Below are 20,429 nucleotides of genomic sequence, written 5' to 3' on the forward strand. Positions count from 1 at the left end.
AAATATAAGAAAACAGAAAAACAAATTTATTTACCCATATTATTATGATAAAATAATATATTTAATGAAACTTGCAAAGCAATTCTAATCAATTAGTGGACAGTTGCAGTAGGTAGCATCGAAACGGCTTGGTGTGCCACAAGGTTGCATACTTAGACCAATTTGAAATTTAAATGCGTTTACTTCGGTATCGGTATTGTTTGGTTCGCAACTGGGTCAGTAATTAGAATGACAGTGATTTTACTTTAGGCATAATGTTTTGGGTCACGTTATACCAACAAAGTATTGTATTAACTTGTATTTGGGTCGACATAAACGAAAAAATAAAGAGATGTTACTCGCTTACCTATTATCTATACTTCTATACTAATATTATAAAGAGGAAAACTTTGTTTGTTTGTTTGATTGTAATAGTACAGGATCCCTAGTATAGTTTTCATCATTTATTAATAACAAGCTGATTTTTCGTGAGTATCTTCGTTTCGACAAGACGCCCAACATTTTTCCTTACAGCAATGTTGGTAAATGGTACATTGATGGGGCAGCAAGGATAAAATATGTTGACCGGACGAATTCTAAAAATTTATTACTAACAAAATTTTTCTTTGTTAATTATCAAGATAATTATTTAAATAACGTGAAAAAATATTTGTCCTACAAAATATAAGGTTTTTATTAAGGCGTCCCCCCTTTCCAACATGTATCATAAACAAGGTCATGAAAAATAATTACTAACCAGCTGATTTTTTTTTTATTGGCTGTCTACCATTTACATAGTCTACCATGCACATTGTCCTACAAATTGCATGGTATGTCATCTCGGACCTACGCTGAAAAGATGTTAATTCCGCAGGATTATTTTTTTTATTAGTAACTGTAGGACAAAGGTATCACGTGATAGGATAATATAATTTTTATCTAAATAAAACAATGTCCTACAAAAAAAAGGGTAACTTTTATTAATCCTACAAGATTTGTAATTTAACTATAATATAATATAAATAAACTATAAAACTGGCGGACTGGAATAACGTACTTCGCAATTTGTAGGACAATGTGGGTAGTAAGCTGTGTAAATGTTAGACAGCTAATAAAAAAAAAATCAGCTGGTTAGTAATTATTTTTCATGACCTTGTTTATGATACATGTTGGAGAGGGGGGACGCCTTAAAAAAAACCTTATATTTTGTAGGACAAATATTTTTTCACGTTATTTAGATAATTGTCTCGATAATTAATAAAAAAAAATTCGGTTAGTAATTTTTTTTTTTGATTCGTCAAATCAACATATTTCATCCCTATTATTTTAGTTATAAACCACAATCGAGAACTTTCGTACGAGAATTTGTTGGGCGTCTCATTGAAACGAAGCTATTCTGGAACACTCAGCTTGATACTAATTATTTTTACATTAAGTATTAGTACTACAACTTTTAAGTGTAGGTCCGAGATGACATACCATGTAATTTGTAGGACAATGTGCATGGTAGACTATGTAAATGGTAGACAGCCAATAAAAAAAAAATCAGCTGGTTAGTAATTATTTTTCATGACCTTGTTTATGATACATGTTGGAGAGGGGGGACGCCTTAATAAAAACCTTATATTTTGTAGGACAAATATTTTTTCACGTTATTTAAATAATTATCTTGATAATTAACAAAGAAAAATTTGGTTAGTAATAAATTTTTAGAATTCGTCCGGTCAACATATTTTATCCTTGCTGCCCCATCAATGTACCATTTACCAACATTGCTGTAAGGAAAAATGTTGGGCGTCTTGTCGAAACGAAGCTACTCACGAAAAATCAGCTTGTTATTAATAAATGATGAAAACTATACTAGGGATCCTGTACCATAATGAATAAGCTCAAAAACTACTGGACCGATTTTAAAAATTCTTTCACCATTCGAAAGATACATTATCCACGAGTAACATAGGCTATATTTTATTTGAAATGTATTTGTAAATAGATTTTGAGGTGGTACAAACTTTGCCGGGTCAGCTAGTTAACAATAAAACAGTATTTTAGATAATAACTTTAGTCCGTTTTTATTATATTATATATATTGTATTGAAAAGCAAAATCCATAGATAGTAGATACATACTAAAATAGTGGTATTAATTTTTTATATAGAAGGGGTTAGTTTATTATACAAGTTATTTAAATATTAGAAAGGTTATGCCTAACAAGGTTATATAGCTTCAAGTGGCTCAACTTCTGTCACAATAATAGTTACCAGTTCCATTGTAATGCGAAAATAGAGAAACATATAGGAAATGGTAGAATCTTTCGATTTCGAACGCACAGCACCACCTTCCACCTATTTTACCTTGTCATACTAGTGTTACGCGCTGCTGTGCTTTATAACCCTTACCATGAGTTTTCAAAACATCCCACAATTTTACATTACGTTTACTCAATCCATTATTCTGTTCCGTTTGCTTCAGTAGACTAAGTAAACGTAACAATAAGTAAGTGCTCAAGTCTTTTTGTCTAGCAAAAAACAGAGACAAAACATAAAGCGCCATTTTGTCTTTTTAGACATTTAATGTTACGTTACTGACACTATAATTCTTATACAATCCGCTAGGGGCGCTGATTGGAATTTGTATGGGCAAATACGTAAACAAATACTATAACAGTCATATTTGTCAAAACGTAAAAACTCATAGTAAGGGTACTGGTTTGAATGACACTGTTGTATAGGAGATACTCTTATTCAAAGCGTTGCAACTTAGTCCTTAGAGGTAGCAACACATCAAATCATTAATCTTATTTGTGGACTAATTACAGATGACCTTGAACAACAATCATCAATGATCATTATTATTTTTAACTAATATTAGACACATTTAATGTCGTAATTTTTGTATGACATGACTAAGTTAATTTTAACCGCTTTATTAGTTGGCTGTTTACGAAATAACTAATTCCGGTAATGGCCAGTATCAGTTCAGTCATTGTCGTCATTACACGCATGCCTCAAAAATATCGTATTTTCCACTTGTAGATTACTTTGATATGGTTTGAAATATTAACTACTTATATTAGAGTTTATTAAAAAATTAATAATAAATTTGCTGACCTCAGGTAGGATTCCTATCTTATCTGAGGTTGCTTGTAGATAGAGGCAGCAGTGATGATTTACCATCAGAAGAACCGCATCGTCATTTCACGTTTCTAAATTATATACAAAAAGTTTTAACTGCTCAGGTGAATGATAATTATTTATTTATTACCAAGAAAATCAAAACTATTGTTGTTGTTACTAAATTGTGGGGATGTCCAGCTTATTTCTCGAAATTTGTATAATCTATCTATTTTTAATAACAAAACCTTCATTGTCTTAAGTAACCTCTATAATCATTATCATTGTTAGTTCCAATTACTTGAATTATCCATTTTATTGTCTTAAATCCTAAGTATAACAATCAGATCAGTAAATTGAGAGCTAACCAAAGTCTTTTCGACTTCCGCTAACTGTAAATGCAATTATCAAAATAAACATCAAAATAGAATGCAGATATGATTCAAACAGCAGCTATTTTATAATAACACCTTTACCCTAATTGACTGTAGATAATGACAATCCTTCCCGCTTAATTATCTTAAGTATGCGTTAGAAATCATAAAATTGTGGGTCATTAAAACTGTTATAAATGTTAAAATCTAGTTTATTTTCCTGTTTATTCATTGGTTAATAGCTGTTGTCAACTTTAAGTTTAACGACACAACCTATCACGTTTTCACGATTTTAAAATTGAACGGCTTTATATTTTGTTGTTTTCGGATAGATTCGGTTTCTTCCATAGATTAGTAAAGATACTTCGCCGCCTTGAAATTGAATGAAGCCACAAATGGCTTATTATCGTAAGTTCTTTTTTTGAATTCTTGACAAATAAAACATTTTAAGAGAAAATTTAGGAATAAATAACTAATACTGCGTAATTTACATAATAAATAAATAATTATTTCAAATATTTTAGGTATATTTTAGCACGGAGACGTCGCAAAACTTTTTTACGCAAGTATTTAAATTCTCAAAACTGGGCACATTTTCTAGTTAGGAGTGAGTAATCTATACTAATCTATGGTTTCTTCATCGACAAAGCGCATTAGGGATGGCCCATTTTATTGTCTTATCTATTTATTGATGTATCTGTGCGATCACCCAGTTGCAAATTTATTTTGCCGCCTCGCTAGGAATTTCAGTCGGCGAAAAACGTCAAATTCTTAAAAAAATACTTCGTCTTTATCGATAAAAAAATATGGCCACCGTAATTAATTCTTATTTTTTAATTGTGAAAAATAGTTGTAAAATCACATACCATATTAGTCGATTACTTTTTTAAATTAAATCTATCTGCCTTTCTTTTTTCTTGGTTAATCATTAAATTATTATATCAACGAAAAATACTTAATTTATATCACAACGATTTTATTTATATTAAATCAATTCTCACCAACTTAAATTAACTGTCGTTAGTGTTATAATTTCTAACTACCAAAACGTCTTGCTGATTCAATGCCAGTTGTAACTTATACGTAGAGTTGAGGCCACTCAACTACATATGATATCCGTGATTCCGGAATCCACTCCAGTATTTGTCCGGAAGTCGGATCTACGTTCCGGAATTTGTTTGCAAATGTTTCGGATATTTGATATCAGTTTGCTCTCAAAAATTGAATTTAAATATTATCTTTGCTTGTAAGAATGTAAGAATCGTATTGTATGCTATGAATAAATCAGTGGTTAAATATTTCCTGGGCAACAGAAAGATCTGTACCTGAAATTGGACCTTTCTGTTGCTTCTAAGTATTAGGTACAAAAAACTCATGTTCATTTACCGGAAGCTAGAAAAAGGTAGGCGATCCATATTATTATGCTGCATTTCATAGTTATCTCTATAAAAATCCTAAAATCTCTTGAAGATGTGTATCTATCCCTGAGTATAAAATTAGAGAAGCACATCCTTCAATCAAAGCATTGCTTGAACAAGTGCTGAGGTCTCCTATTCCGATCTTCGTGCAATCACCTAAATTTAAATTATTACATTTGTATTCTAGCTCTGGGTGTTTATACATTCATCTTTGTGTGTGTTTATACTTCACGAACATTTTTAATGTAGAGCTACTCGTATATAGTACAAATAATTTTAATAAAAGATGAATTTAATGATTAATGAATGAAAGCAAGCGTACTACTTTCCCTCTATAAATAACTTAGATCAAGTAATATTCCCTTAAACCTTTCAAACTAGACAATAGTTTCGCAGTATTTATATGGGTCACATTGTCACATCACTTGTATGAGCACTAAGGAGCACCAAGCAACATAATAACACCTTTTGTTGGCTCTTCGGGTGACAGCTAATGTGCCTAGAGTGTGTCGATGATCTATGGTATTGATGAGTTATTATAAGATCTTCAAGTAACAAACTTAAGATCGAAAATAAAATTCGAGAACGTTAAAAATATTAAACTTCCATTTTATTTAAGAAAATATATAATATTATACACTGTAACACCTTTTGTTGGCTCTTCGGGTGACAGCTGATGTGCCTATTGAGTGTGTCGAAGATTCGTAGTTGTGATAAATTATTATAAGGTCTAACGAACTTACTCGTAAGAACAAATATAAAATTCGGGAACATTAAATTATTATATATTTTTTTCTTAAAGTAAAATCATTTTTGTTTTTTATATTTATTTATGCATAATTAAAACTGACAATAATTCAATGATGAATATGAATCGCTTCTATATAATCCAAAACGTTTATTTATCAGGTTGATGATGATGATTAATGTGATGACGTTATACGTAATCCAGTATGTATATCATCATATTGATATGATGATCAAAATTACGATATACATATAATTGACATACTTACCCTACTGTCTTTTCGAATAATTTCGATGGAACTAGATAGAAATAAGATACCTTTTCCTCGATTGTGCAAGTGAAATACTGAAATTCAACAAAAGCGCATACAAAATCACAGGTATCCATGTGTCAATGTGTTTCAATTCTATGTGTTTAATTTTCAATGCAACTCGAAGAAGTGGCGAGCTGTTGCCGCAAATGCCTTTTGTTGGCTCAGGTGACGGACGGTCTGCAGATTTGAAGGACATTGTTGTTGTGTCATTGAAGCTTCTAACTAGTTTAGAGGCAGGCATCGAAAGTTTATTTACGTTTTACATGACCGACACGAAACACGTGTTTTATGGGGTTAGTTTAGTAGCTTCTGCATAAATGAAACATTTGTAAAGCATTTGTGACGTATTTCGTTAGGGACATACATATTGGTTTATTGGTTAATATATTGTTATACTGCTACGATAAAGACATTTATTTTCTTAAAAGTCTGTTATAAAAATCGAAAATTCAAGTTTTAAAAGTAATACTTAGGTATTTACTTAGGTACTTCTTAGGTTTAGTATTTTTCTCGGTAAAATTTGTTTCTGCCCAATTTGTGGCAAAACAAGTTTAACCCTTCTTAATATTAAGACTACCTACTGTTTAAAACAAAGCAAAAGCCAAATGACAACTACACGAAAACATTTCAATGTGGTGGTATGGTGGATTTGTATCACGTCTCGAAGAAGCGCCGAGTTGTAGCACAATGCTGCCTTTTGTTGGCTCTTTCGGTGTCAACCGATGCGCATATTAAGTTTTGAGGAACACTGATTTTGCTTGTACATTACTGTTTTTTTAATAAGAACTTACAATAAAAAAGAGATCAAATTAATCATAAATTTATATTTATATATTTATATTAAGTATAAATCGAATATCCTTTGTGTATTTATTTTATTTTAAATTAACACTTAGTACATAATACACTCCTTTCATTGAAAAATAATAATAAATGGCATACAATTAACAAATATTCAAAATATTACAGTAGGATTACTGTAGGATTAATAAATCTTCAACAAATATATTATTTCCTTATTAGGCTTTGCTTCTAGTTTCCTAAAAAAAAACATCATTTTTATATAGATTCTTTTACCGTGCATATTGTGTTCATACATCACGACACGACCGATCGTCGAGTATAACAAACTTTCTTCATTCATTCAATAGACATGTCCCAGCTATTGACTGTACGGCATCCGTTCCGATGTCTTCAGTATGCGTCCCGCTACCGAATGAATGAATGTTAACGTCGAATGAACGGATACGATATGTTCAGTCGGTTAAATGATTCCATGTGATATTTGTTAGTATATTTTGTCATTTAGTAGCTTCATCAACGTGATGTCCCACTGCTGGGCGTGGGTTTTGTAAATGAGAAGGGGTAAGGCCATAGTCCACCATACTGCCCAATTATAAATCTATTAATAGACTACTACTAAAACCTTATTAAAATTATTTTTTATTGCGGGTGGTAATGTTTTTCGAATGCATGTATTATGTATGTTAATAGATATGCATCTTTATTTGGCACGTCCTACAGCCCAAAATCCGCTTAAAATCCGTCAAGCTGATTTTAACATATGAGGTGTTGTTGTATTTTTGTAAATCGTGGGAGGTACATAGACTATATTTTAGGTAGGTAATTGTTTTTTTTTTTTATTTGGAGTATTTACTAGCTACGGACTAGTCGAGTTTCACACTAAAATGTAGTAAAAAATCGACTCATCGCCAACCTTAAAGAGCAGAATCTGCAAGTTACACAAAACTTCATACTCAAAACATTAGTAAACAGTTAATTACTATTTGCCGGAAGGTATGAGCAAAACTCACTTATTACCCTTTGCTGCGAGTTCATTGTTTGACTTGGCCGACGGTTCACATAGTTTTGATGCTAAATAAAGAAAAACTATGTCGAATACTTTTATTCGATAGCGAACTTTCTCATGAAAATGTTGTTTTAAGTTCTTTTTATAGCCGTTGTTCTTGATTTGGCCACGTTCATGTAAATTAAAACGACTCGAAATTAAAACATTTGAATTAAGAGTGCAACAGTTTCCCTCGTTCTCCCACTTCTCCCAAAAATTAATATTTTTCACGCATTTAATATGTATCTAACGGGTACTCACGATCGCAATTTTTTATTTCTTATTTTCCGATGATCATATACCCGTGCACCCGTTACATATTAAAATGTTTATAATCCGCGATAATAATAGTCTAAAATCTCATCACGCATTTTGTTTCTGAATTTAATTCTAGACTTATTACTAAACTAATAAGGTGACATTCACTGCCGTCAGATAATAATATTATACCCATACAATTAGGTACTTGTATGTGTTTAAATTTAAACAATAAGACTAATTAAATAGAAAAAGAAAACAGTAGTTTTAAATTAAGATTACTAAAAACAACTAATTAAAAAAAGAAAATAAAAGTTTTGATATAAACAACATTAATTTTGTGATTTTATAGATGTGCTACTCTAGATGCTATCGCAAATGTCCTTAAACACTGACCATTATTTAATGTATCAATAACATGCAATTTCGTTTCTAAACTGATTTTATATTAAAAATAATTGTCTATTAACGAGGTTAAGTATAGACATCGATATCAGTTTACGTTGAATTCAACCTCAATACATTGAGGCTTTCAATAGGCACGGCTGTCACCCGAAGAGCCAACAAAAGGCAACAAGCAACAAGCCGGCTTCTTCGAGAACAAAACTAATCGCTTTTAACAGCGTGTTTGAATTTGAAAATGAACTGTTAAAATTAAAACTGCTTATTTATGTCACAGCTTGTGTTTTTTAGTTTACTAATTTTTTCATTTGAAAATGAATTGTTAAAATTAAAATTGCTTATTTATGTCACAGCTTGTGTTTTTTACTAATTGTTTGTCAGAGATGTCTATTTTAAATGTAATATAGAAGTAGCAGACGAGCATGCAGTCCATCTGATATTAAGTAGTTATTACCGCCCATGGACATCTACAATCACCCCCAAATACGACCAGATTCCCACCTGAGGTCAACCTCAGATGCGCCGCTACCCTTAAGGATGAAGCTAGAATGCCTCGGAAAAGGACTCCTTTACCACACTTACGTTGTCGCTCCACGATTCTGGATTCATTTCCCGTCCACATGTACAGCACAACTTTCTGGGTCTGGGTGTTTTGCTTTAGTGTGAGTTTTGAAGGTGGTAGAACCCTTTGTGGTTCGACTCCGGCAGCGCCACCGCCTCACCTATTTCTGCCTCATAACAACAGTCTTAAGCGCTGCTGTGTTCTGGTTTGAAGGGTGTGGTAAGAGAGACATACTTTTCCGAGGCGTTCCAGCTTAGTCCTTAAGGTAGCGGCGCATCTGTGGCTGACCTTAGATAGGATTATCTAATCCTACCTGGGGTTGATTACAGATGTCCATGGGCGGCAGTAGCTACCATCAGGTGGACTGCAAGCTCGTCTGCTACTCCTATATTTAAAAAAAAAGTCAGATCCACAATTGTGTAGCGGTAACTAGATATCATTAATAATGCATATCAACATTAATAACAAATACTTAAATATCTCTGTAAATATTGATAATATAAGTTCCATTGACGTCATATCTGCTTATCTTTGAACATATTTTTTGTTACTGTCAAGTACAAGGGTGTTTGACCGAAAACAAAAAAACACGTGTTTTTGGATCACCTTTCGTCCTTACCTGGTATTTGGGTGAATAATAACTATGTGATGTAATAAAAATATTGTTTTGTTTGTATGTTGATCATAATGGGCATTAAGATAATATAAAAAAAAACTATAATAAATTATTTAAATAAAGACAATATATTGAAAGGATTCTCAAAAATGACCTACTTTGAATATAAACTTTAAGATTTACTATATTTTCAATAAAATAAAAATATAAAAGAATGCAGTCGGCCATCTTGTCTAAAATGCAAATCGGGGCGCATGGTGTCATTTTTTTGGCGTCACCGTATTGCTTAAACTTTTCTATGAGATATCGAAGAGTGACGTCACTTGCGGACGTCTTGACACCCGCGAGAGTTTCCACGCTTAATTCAAAATTGGTTTTAAACGACTATTACTCTCGTTAATACTGAATAGATTGCCAAAGATATGTACCTAAATTATAGAAGGGAATTTAAAAATTTGTATCATGCCCATTAAATAAAAAGTTCCCGCTAGTAAAAAGTGTGACGGTGATCGTCACAAACAAAGAATACCCAGACCCACAAAAAAAACTAAATTTACTGTGTGTCTACCTCGACGAAGTTTAAACCCGGAACCTTACGACCAACTAGACCTCGGCCTCGGTCATCAAAATTTATTTTTATAAATATGAAGTGCTGTATTTGCTTAATAAATAAATATAATAATAATAACCGAGCATAAGAAACTGCAGGAAAATAATAGTATATTAAACTATTTTAAATTAATTATAATAATAGTAAACATTACACAGTCTGATCAAAATTTGCTCAACTTGACTCATGACATTGATAAAGAATAAATAAATATATTTTTTTAAAAGACCTTCATTTGTAACAGTTATGCTTTTACCTACTGTCTATTTTTAAATTCCATCATACATTATTCATTTTAAACAAGTGATAAATAATTTCTATTTGAAACTGAAAAATCAGAGGTGCCTGGGATTTGAACCTCGGACTCCTCGATCAAGACGCCAAGTTTCTTAACCTATAACTGCTTTGACTTTATAGTTAACCTAATAGGTATAAGATAATAATTTATAACAATTAACTATTTGACGACCCGCGTGGCGGAGTGGTCACCATACCGGTCTGACGCACAAAGGTTTCCGGGGTTCGATCCACGGCCAGACAGATATCTAAATGATGAATTTAAATATCTGTTCTGGGTCTGGGTGTTTGTGTATTCGTCTCTGTGTGTATCCATGGCACCCACGACACAGGAAATCCTAGTGTGGGACTGTGAGTGTAGACAGCGTTTATTTATTATTCTATATCACCAGGCTACCAGACGTGGGTGACAAGGTGGCGGCAGCCAGCTCGTCGCCGAGCCTGACGGAGCAGCCTCTCGACCTGAGCGCCAAGTCCACCTCCAGCACCAGCGGGACACCGCCACCGGACCCCAAGAACTTGGATAACTCTAGGTGAGTTTACTTTGAGTATTATTAATTTAATAAGTGACGAAATATTTTTTCTTTTCTTCCTTTATATATTTCCAACTTTCTTTCTTTTATTCTATCTTATATGTATTTTTTTGTTTCTGTTGAATTAACGGTCGTTGCACTTCTACCTTAGATCAGTGTAATGAGTTGCTGTGTTCTACTTTGAAGGGTATAGTGCCTAAAGGCAGTTGAAGGTGGTAGAACCCTTTGTGGTTCGACTCCGGTGGCACCACTGCCACACCTATTTCTGCCTCACAACAGCAGCTTTAAGCGTTGCTGGGTTCTGGTTTGATGGGTGTGGTAAGGGAGACATACTTTTTTGAAGCATTCCAGCTTAGTCCTCAGGGGTAGCGGCGCATCCGTGACCAACGTGGGACCAACTTATCTGCGATTCTCTTATTAAAGGTTTCACACCATACAAACAACACAGCAGCACTTAACACTGTTGTTATTAGCCAGAAATAAGTGTGGTTCTAAACAACTAAAGTACATTAATAGGTACTCGTAGATAGTGTGAAATTACAACATAATGGCGTGGCTAAAGGAAATTTGAGTGTAGAAAATTAAGTTCGCGATATAACTAATAGTTAGTAATTGCGCAAAAACCTATATTCCGTTTATAAAACGTGCAAAAAACTAAATTTAGGCGATAACGGTCAATAGCGAAAGGGAATTAGACTTGAATTAAGGTCATAGTGCTAATGTTTAACTCATGTACTTGTTTAGGTAGATTTGACGTTTATTTTTAGGGTTCCGTGCCCAATAGGTGAAATGGATCTTCCTTACTAAGCTTCCGCTGTCTGTCCGTCGGTCACAGGGCACTATCTCTTGAACAGTAAAAGATAAACACTTGAAATGTTTACAGAGTATATATAACGGTGGCTATATCAAATTATAAAAATAAAAAAAGGTTGAAAATAAACGGGGTCGGCATAAAAGTAATCGTTATTTTTAGGCGTTTTTCGATTTATCTATTGAACCGTAAATAGGGCCGTAGTAATAGGCCGTCGATAATATAGAAGGTTAAAATTTCCAAGATGCATTCATTTCTATAGCTGCTAGAATAACAAATACATAGGTACTAAAAATAAATCAAAATTTGGTGGTACGGAACCCTCTGTGTGCGAGTAAGTCTCGCACTTGACCAAGATTTTTTTTACAATTTTGGAGTAGGGAACGAGTATGCAGTCCACGTGATGGTAAGTAGCTACTGCCGCCTAAGAATCCCAGATAAGATTAGCGCCCTACATGAGTTCGGCTACAGATGAGCTGCTACCCAAGACTAAGTCGGAACGCGTCGGTTAAATAAGTCTCCTAATAACCTATACTTCGTTTTCAGGCCACACGTGTAAAAAACTAAATTTAGGCGATAACGCGTATTACTAGATTAGCATCGAATTAAGGTCGTACGCTAATGTTTAATCCATTTACTAGTTTAGGTAGATTAGGAGTGGAATATTTATGTCGTTCGCGTAAAATGGACGGTTCGTGTTACTTACCTGTGCTCTTTGTAGGTAAGATATGGCCAAGTGTCATGCAGTCTATTAATGCTAATGTTTTACAAAAATAGTTTTGTAAAATACGTGGTTGTAAAATAAAGAATTAATGTTTCACAATATCTTTATTTTCTTATATTATGAAAAAAATATTTTTTCTTGTTAAGGCACTTAAAATATTTAGTATTTCACTCCACATGAATCTTTATTTTCTTAAATTTCGTTTCGCAGTATCTAGATCTTTATTGTCTATGTAAATATAATAAAAAAAATCTTGTTACGGTACGTGTCTGATACGCTCAGCGTCTGTAGAAGCAATGAACCTTAAAGAACACGCAAGCGCTATAGTATTGTTATTAGGCAGAAATAGGTGTGGTGGTGGTGCCGCCGCTGATGCCACATAGTTCCCAAACCCTTCTTAACACTAAATCACCACTCCCACCCAAAGATTTTACTTTTAAGCTTTTTTATTTCAAGCGAAAGAAACTCTCTTATCGCAGAGGCTAATAAAATGATGATGAAATTTGAATAAAGGGTTAATTTTTTGATGTAGGCACCCACTAAAAAGCATTTTCGATATGTCACCCCTAAGGGGTTTTAATAGGATTAGTAGGTTTTTTTTTATGAAAATCAGCTGATTTATGATAGTCTGCTCATACGAACTTGCGGGCAACAATTAATGATGTTTATATTATTTTATAAATTGATGCCTACTAGAGTCCTTACTTTTATAAGAAAATATTTTCTTGTTTTTTCTTTTGTTACTTATATTTATTTTTATAATTAAATAATTATAATATTCTATCAGGAACTACAACAATAAACATGTTCAATACATTCTAGAACATAAACGCTATCAAAAGAAATAAATTGACCCCACGAGCCTCGACCATAGAGAAACTCAATTCTCTACGCCCGCCACACCATAGACCATAGGGCTGTTACCAAAATAGAATTTAGTCTTAGACTTTTTTTAAACGTGAAATTATACCCATTTTAAACTATTGTCTTTGGTGTAGAGTAAATATTAAATTCTACAACATGAAAATGTTACACATGTAATGATAGAGTTCGTTTTTGATGTGAAACATCTATAGTCGCACGTAAAACCGATTTCTGGCGTGGCGACGCATGCCGCGCTATACATATATGCCGCCACGCTATACGATGGTATATATATACAGTCTATATGCAGTAGTGTGTACGGTGTGGCGACGCGTCGCCATGCACAATAACTATTACCGAAGTCACTGATTAAACGAATTAAGTAGTCAAGATTTAAAATAAATTCGTAAATTTTTGTATTTAATGAAAATAAATGTTTATTTAATAAATAGTCATCGTTATCTGAAAAAAAATCGTAATATTTTATTTTATCATTATGACATATTTAGTTCCTATCACAATATGTTCTTTTCTGCATATTACTTTTACAAAATAATGTCGATGTTTCACATCTGCCAGGCGTCCCGTGACGGCTCACATTTTTTTTAAGCTTTTTAACAAAAAATAATTTAAATAAGGATTTTTCCAAAAGTGTTGAATGCGAAAGTAATGAAAAAGAAAATGAAATACCGCGGTAAGGCAAATAAATACACATTTATGAATCGTTCCATCTTACTCCTCATGGGTAAGTACTTCCAACTCCGTGGCCAACTTCACGTAGGGACTAGTTTCCTTTTAATAAATCCCAGATAGGATTACAATCCTTTTGAGTAGAGTGAGTACGGCATACTCATTTGCTCATTCTATAAACGGTGTAGCAATTAAACAATTAAAAATAAACTGAACTTACTACAGCTAAATATGCCAATTCATCTTGATTAAATTTAATTAGCTTTACAACTTAAGTAACATAAATATTTTCATTGTTTTAAGTTTAATAACTTATATCTCATAATTTTGTATCAAGTTTCGCCCATTTTTTTAACAGTCAACCCTGTCCTTAGACCGTATATTGCCCATAACGCATTTCAAACGGGTGCATTCAAGTTACGCCACTTCCTACTGTAATATTGCACCGGATTATACAAACAATCGCAGTGAACGTACCCATAAAACGAGAAAACGAAACTTTGATTGGCACCGGGTCAATGAACTTTTGACAGGTGACGCCATAATGGATACGAATGCGCGGGAAAATTACGCTTTCATTACACGTAATGGACCTACAATATTTAATGCCTGTAAGTAATGAATGGGGCATAAATGTTTTATATTAGATTTATGTAAGGTAACCTTTTTCTTAAATATACAAACTAAAAAAGTCTTCCGTCATTTACAAACTGACTGGAATTAACAAAACTAAATAAATTAATACGCCTGAAGGTGTAGTGCTACTATTTTCTGGTTTGAAAAGTACCTATCTACTTAGGTACAAGGCATTTACACAGAACTAGAATCGTATATTTTACATAGAACTAGAATCGTATTTGTAGTTAAAAGACTTAGACCGATTGAAAGATTGATATGGCAGGTGGACTGCACCATTTGTCATTTAATAAACGATAAATTTATATTTCAAAACAGTTTAAAAAAATAGGCTGTTATCATAGATTGATAAAGATTACTCACTCCTAACAAGAAAATGTAACCAGTTTTGACAATTGAAATAGTTGCGAAAAAAAGTTTTGCCACGTCTCCGTGCTAAAATGTCCCTAAAATATTTGAAATAATTATTTATTTATTTATTATGTAAATTACGCAGTAATAGTTATTTATTCGTAAATTTTCTCTAAAAATGTTTTTATTTGTCACGAATTCAAAAAAGAACTTACAAATAAGCCGTTTGTGGCTTCATTCAATTTTAAGGCGGCGAAGTATCTTTACTGATCTATGGCTGTTACTAACATCAATTTATTTTTCATATTCTTCTAAAAACCTTTTTCATTGGATTTTATGGGGGTGCATAAAACAAATTGCTACACCATTTGAAGCGTCCGCCATATTGGATTTAAAATGACGTCACTAAGCAAATTATACACCGACACCAAAACCAAACTTGTATGTAAAATTTTAGGTCTCAGATTTTTTTTGCTAAATTCTTGGCTCAAAATTGAATTTTATCGCTGAGAGATTTGATCTTCACATACGAGCTGACAAAGCAAATTAAATACCTTTTAATAATAATAAAACAGTATTTGTTAACACAATTTAAATTAACATTACGGAGGTATTTATAGTTCGTTCATTAGTCTGAATATTTTACCAAGTATTAGGTATTACATAATGTAATTTAGGAAAATTGCAAGTTTATTAACAGTCCCTGGTGGCGAGCTGGCGAAGGGCACGCGACAAAACCAGATCCTTAACTGGGTCAATAGCATAATACACGTGTACGAACTTTGTAACTTTGTGCTAATGTAGATAATAAACGGTGCTAGCTTCGTAATGGAAACTTGGTCACTCAGTTGGGTGGTCCCAGGTTTTTAAGGGTTCCGTACCCAAGATTTAAGGTTTCGCTTTATTTATTGAATCGTAATAGAGACTGTTCAAATTTTCAAAATGCATTCACATAGCTATTATAACAAAAATACTAAAAAATAAAAATTAAGAAAAAAATTATACAGAACCAATCCAGTTATATGCGTATTATCACTTGCCATAACCATAAAATAAAAACTAACCATAACGGTGAAGCAAACCATACTGAGAAAATTTGCAGGCAAATTTGCAAAAATCTTAAGGGTGTGTGAAGCCTCCCAATTCACACTTGACCAGCGTGATGAAGCCTAAGCCCTCTGAGAGTTAAGGCTATAGACCTTAATCCATCAGGCCTGAGACAACCATAATTCCCAGTCACAGAACAGAAATTTAAATTCATCATTTACGTGTCTTTCCGGTCGGGGGATTAACCCGGAACAGAATCCACCATGTGAGTCGACTTTCTTTCAATTAACTACAAACACGTGCATATACGATTGAGCATACACATCAGATATTTGTATACTTAGGATTCCGGACCGTATATTACTCGTTAACCCATTGCTTTGCGTTACTGTCACACTGCTGGGCACAGGTCTCCGCTCAGAGTGAGAATGGAGGGAGTGAGGATTTAGACAATCGTTTTTTTTTAAATAATTTTTAAGTAGTAAATAAACATGCTGTTCACCTGATGGTGACTACTACCACCCATAAATATCTGTAATGAACCCCTGATAACATTTGACTCCTACCTTAGCTGAAGCTGTAGGTTAGTAATAGATTCGTTGCTACCTCTTGAGGGCTAGGTTGAAAAGTATTGCATTAGTATGTCTCCCTTACCACACCCTTCAAACCAGAACACAGCAGCGCTTAACACTGCTGTTATTAGTCAGAAATAAGTATGGCGGTGGTGCCGCCGCCAAACCCCTGAGGGAACCTTCCACAGCCAAATGCGAATTGGAAGACCAATTCATATATAATTATGTATAGTTAAAAGTTTTAAACCGTCATATTCGCGCTTAACTCAAACAAAACTGACCCAAATCGTACACCGCAATGATTCAATGCAAATACGTTGTTACGATAAGACGATTTCTTTCACCCATCCGTCATGCATGGCCGTTGACGCCAGATATACGGTCCCTGACACCGTAATACAATATGCATATCTCTACCTCATGTATATGTTTGTTTTAACTGCTCTTGATATCTTTATTTGATGACGGCTTGTCATCGGACTGACAGGCATTAGGTTTCGGGCTTCGGGTTCGATTCCCGGTGAAATGGTAATTAGATTTCTGTTTTAGGTCTGGATGTCTGTACCGTCTTTGTGTCTATGATATTGTGTCTTTGTGTATATGTACACAAGAAAATTCTAGTGTGGGTGTAGAGTAACTATGAGTGTAGAAAGCGTTATTATTTAGATACATTAAGTATGTATGCATTCTATCTTATAAGGTAAACATCAGTTCCTAACTTTTTTTTTATAATATAGGAGTAGCAGACCAGCATGCAGTCCACATGATGGTAAGTGGCTACTGCCGCCCATGGACATCTGTAATCAACCCCAGATAGGATTAGATATTCCTACCTGAGGTCGGCCACAGATACGCCGCTACCCCTGAGGACTAAGCTGGAACGCCTCGGAAAAGTCTGTCTCCCTTACCACACCCTTCAAACCGGAACACAGCAGCGCCTAACACTGCTGTTATTAGGTAGAAATGCACAAAGGGTTCTACCACCTTCATAACTCTTACTATAATAGAGTATATAGTAATATTATAGTTACGTTTTTTGTATATTATAGAATAGCAAACGCATGTTAGTATTTTCATGTTAGACACCTAATTGTGGGTACCTCAGTGGCTATTGCCCCTAGATATCTAATTCTATAGTCAACTCCAAATAGAATTTACCAGCTATCTGGAGTATGTAAATGTATAGCCACAATTCAGACACACATAACGATACTTCACATATTGTAATCCGTCAAAGCGTTTAGGCTTAGACGCATCAAGTGACAAAGAATGGGAAATAGGTTACCCAAAAAAACATTACCTTCCGCGGTCGGGTGAAATTCTATGAGAAATACGAGTATCTATCTAAAAATATTATATATAAAATTCTCGTGTCACAATGTTAGTAACCGTACTCCTCCGAAACGGCTTCACCGATTTTCACCAAATTTTATATGCATATTCAGAAGGTCTGCAGAATCGGCTACTATCTATGTGTATACCCCTAAATGATAAGGGTTCTTCACCCTTATTTTTTTATTTATATGGCAACACGACGTTTACCGGGTTAGTAATCTATAAGTTTTTGGAATACAACGATTATTTCATACCATTACCGTCAAAAGAGACAAAGAGTATTGTATAATATAATCAAAATACAGCCATGTATGGAAAGATGTTTCTGTCTTGCATTATTGAGATTTAAGGTCTCGAATAGCGTATAAAATATCTGAGAGAACAAAAGAATTCGCCATCGAAGACAAAACTTTGAACTAAACCTATATCTTCATATTATGTCACTTTGTGCACAAACAAAGAAGTAAGTATAGTTATCGTAGTGTGGAAAAATGGTTGACTGGTCTAGCAGTGTTCTGGGTTCTAATCCGGCTAATAACTTAATGGATGGGATTTTGATGTTTTTGGAGTTGGGTGCTTGTGTCCCTGCTGTCGTTTTGTCACTATAGCCCCATGTCTTAATTTTATAATGAGGAATGTAAAAAAAATCCTATGTTGTTTTTTAAAATATGGTAGTAGCAGACGACCATGCAATCCACTTGATGGTGGGTGGCTACTGGCGCCCATGGACATCTGTAATCAACCTGAGATAGGATCTACCACCTGATATTAGATAATGAATATTTATAAAATATAAAATATAAAACATTTATGAGATATTGATATAATATTGCCTTCAAAATACTAAAGTCAAGTTTCTTTGTTCTGAGAGCAAGCATCATTTACATCAAGTAGGTGCGTAATTCGGTCATTACTTAAATCGACATATGTGTTTTAACAATCAATATACCTACCTATTACTCGAGACCAAAGTCTACAAAATCTACACTAACTTAAGACTAAAATAAGTATATCCTTTGTGTATATTTGAGTCTTTAGAAATCTAGTCTATTTTAAGACTAAAGTAAGCCTATTCTTTGTTTGAGGCATATTTTGCTGCGTAACTTAGTTCGCCACAATCACAAAGCGACTACAAAATTAACCGACAGAGCATCAAACGTGTTTTATCTAGAAACTAGACCGCCAACAGCCGTTTGCCTTAAACTTGTGTTCTATAACTAGTTATAACGTTTAAACCGTAGATTAGCTGTTTAAACGACTTAAGTAATATTTTATATAGGTCTGATAGGAGTAGCAAACGAGGCCTTGCCTGATGGTAATTCGCTTCTGCCGATCATGTACATCGAATTCATACCAAAAAAGTTAATACCTAATTGAGGTTGGCCACAGATCCGTTGCTACTTCTGAAGACAAGTTGGAACTTTGCTAGGCATGGGTTGTAGGTAAAGAGTGGGTCACAAATAATCGCCGAACATAAGTACTTAAAAATAAAATCAATAAATAGACACTTCAGAACTCTACACTCTCCTTTATGAAAGCCAAATAATATAGGTACGAGTATCACACCTAAAACCAGGGTCGGATTTGGAAGAGGCCCAAATTATTTTCCGAATTTTAAGGAAAAATATTTTTTATTTTCTTTCAAATCTTTCAAAATTACTGACAAAAAATAAAATTACACTTTATACTGTTTGTAGAAAAAGGAATTTATAAATTTCTTATAAGCTGACCTGTCGAAATTTGGATAAGTTTTTCATAATTGTGCGGCCCCTTTTGTAGAGTTTACTATCCCGTAGTAGCCCCGCATGCCGTCCCCTAAATCCGGCCCTGCGTAGAACACTTCAAAAGTTAAAGTTATAGCATGATCTATATAACGAAATTCCTTCGAGATAAGACACGAGACAATGGTCAGTTATATTAAGACTTGAACTTGGTAAACCTTGCCTTGTCGAATGTCGGCTGCGTCACACGTGGTGGACTAAATGTAGGTAACTAGTTGTTACTCGCGACTTCGTATGCGCTTCGATTATAGTTTTTTTAATTAATGCCATATAATAAAATTAATCGGTTGTCAAAATTAGATCGATGCGAAAATAAAGTAAACCACGCAAAGAAGACCTCTTGGAGATTGTCATATAAAGATCCACAGGATTTTTTTGTAAAAAAATTAAACAAAGGTAAACTGTTTCAAGGATCTCAGTTGGCCTAATATCCTTAGATTTTAATTAGACCAAATGCCTAATTTATCTGATGGATTTATACATTTTATATTTTGAGTTGGTATCGAATGACTTCAGTAAAAATAATTTGGAACTAATGGCGGTGCA

The 20,429-nt window shown here is 33.7% G+C and overlaps 1 protein-coding gene across 4 annotated transcripts in view; it reads left to right on the forward strand.

Annotated features, from left to right (window-relative positions):
- The window catches only part of Eip93F (Ecdysone-induced protein 93F), a 287,440-nt gene that overhangs the window by 259,499 nt on the left and 7,512 nt on the right, over positions 1 to 20,429 (forward strand). For all 4 annotated transcript variants that reach the window (XM_073077914.1, XM_073077923.1, XM_073077930.1 and 1 more), the window contains one exon: positions 10,932 to 11,072. In XM_073077914.1, the coding sequence (XP_072934015.1) occupies positions 10,932 to 11,072 (141 nt within the window). The remainder of the gene's footprint in view (positions 1 to 10,931; positions 11,073 to 20,429) is intronic.

This window comes from Epargyreus clarus, unplaced genomic scaffold, assembly GCF_041222505.1.
Source record: "Epargyreus clarus isolate Ecla_fem2 unplaced genomic scaffold, WU_Ecla_fem_2.2 ptg000002l, whole genome shotgun sequence".
Classification (NCBI taxonomy): domain Eukaryota; kingdom Metazoa; phylum Arthropoda; class Insecta; order Lepidoptera; family Hesperiidae; genus Epargyreus; species Epargyreus clarus.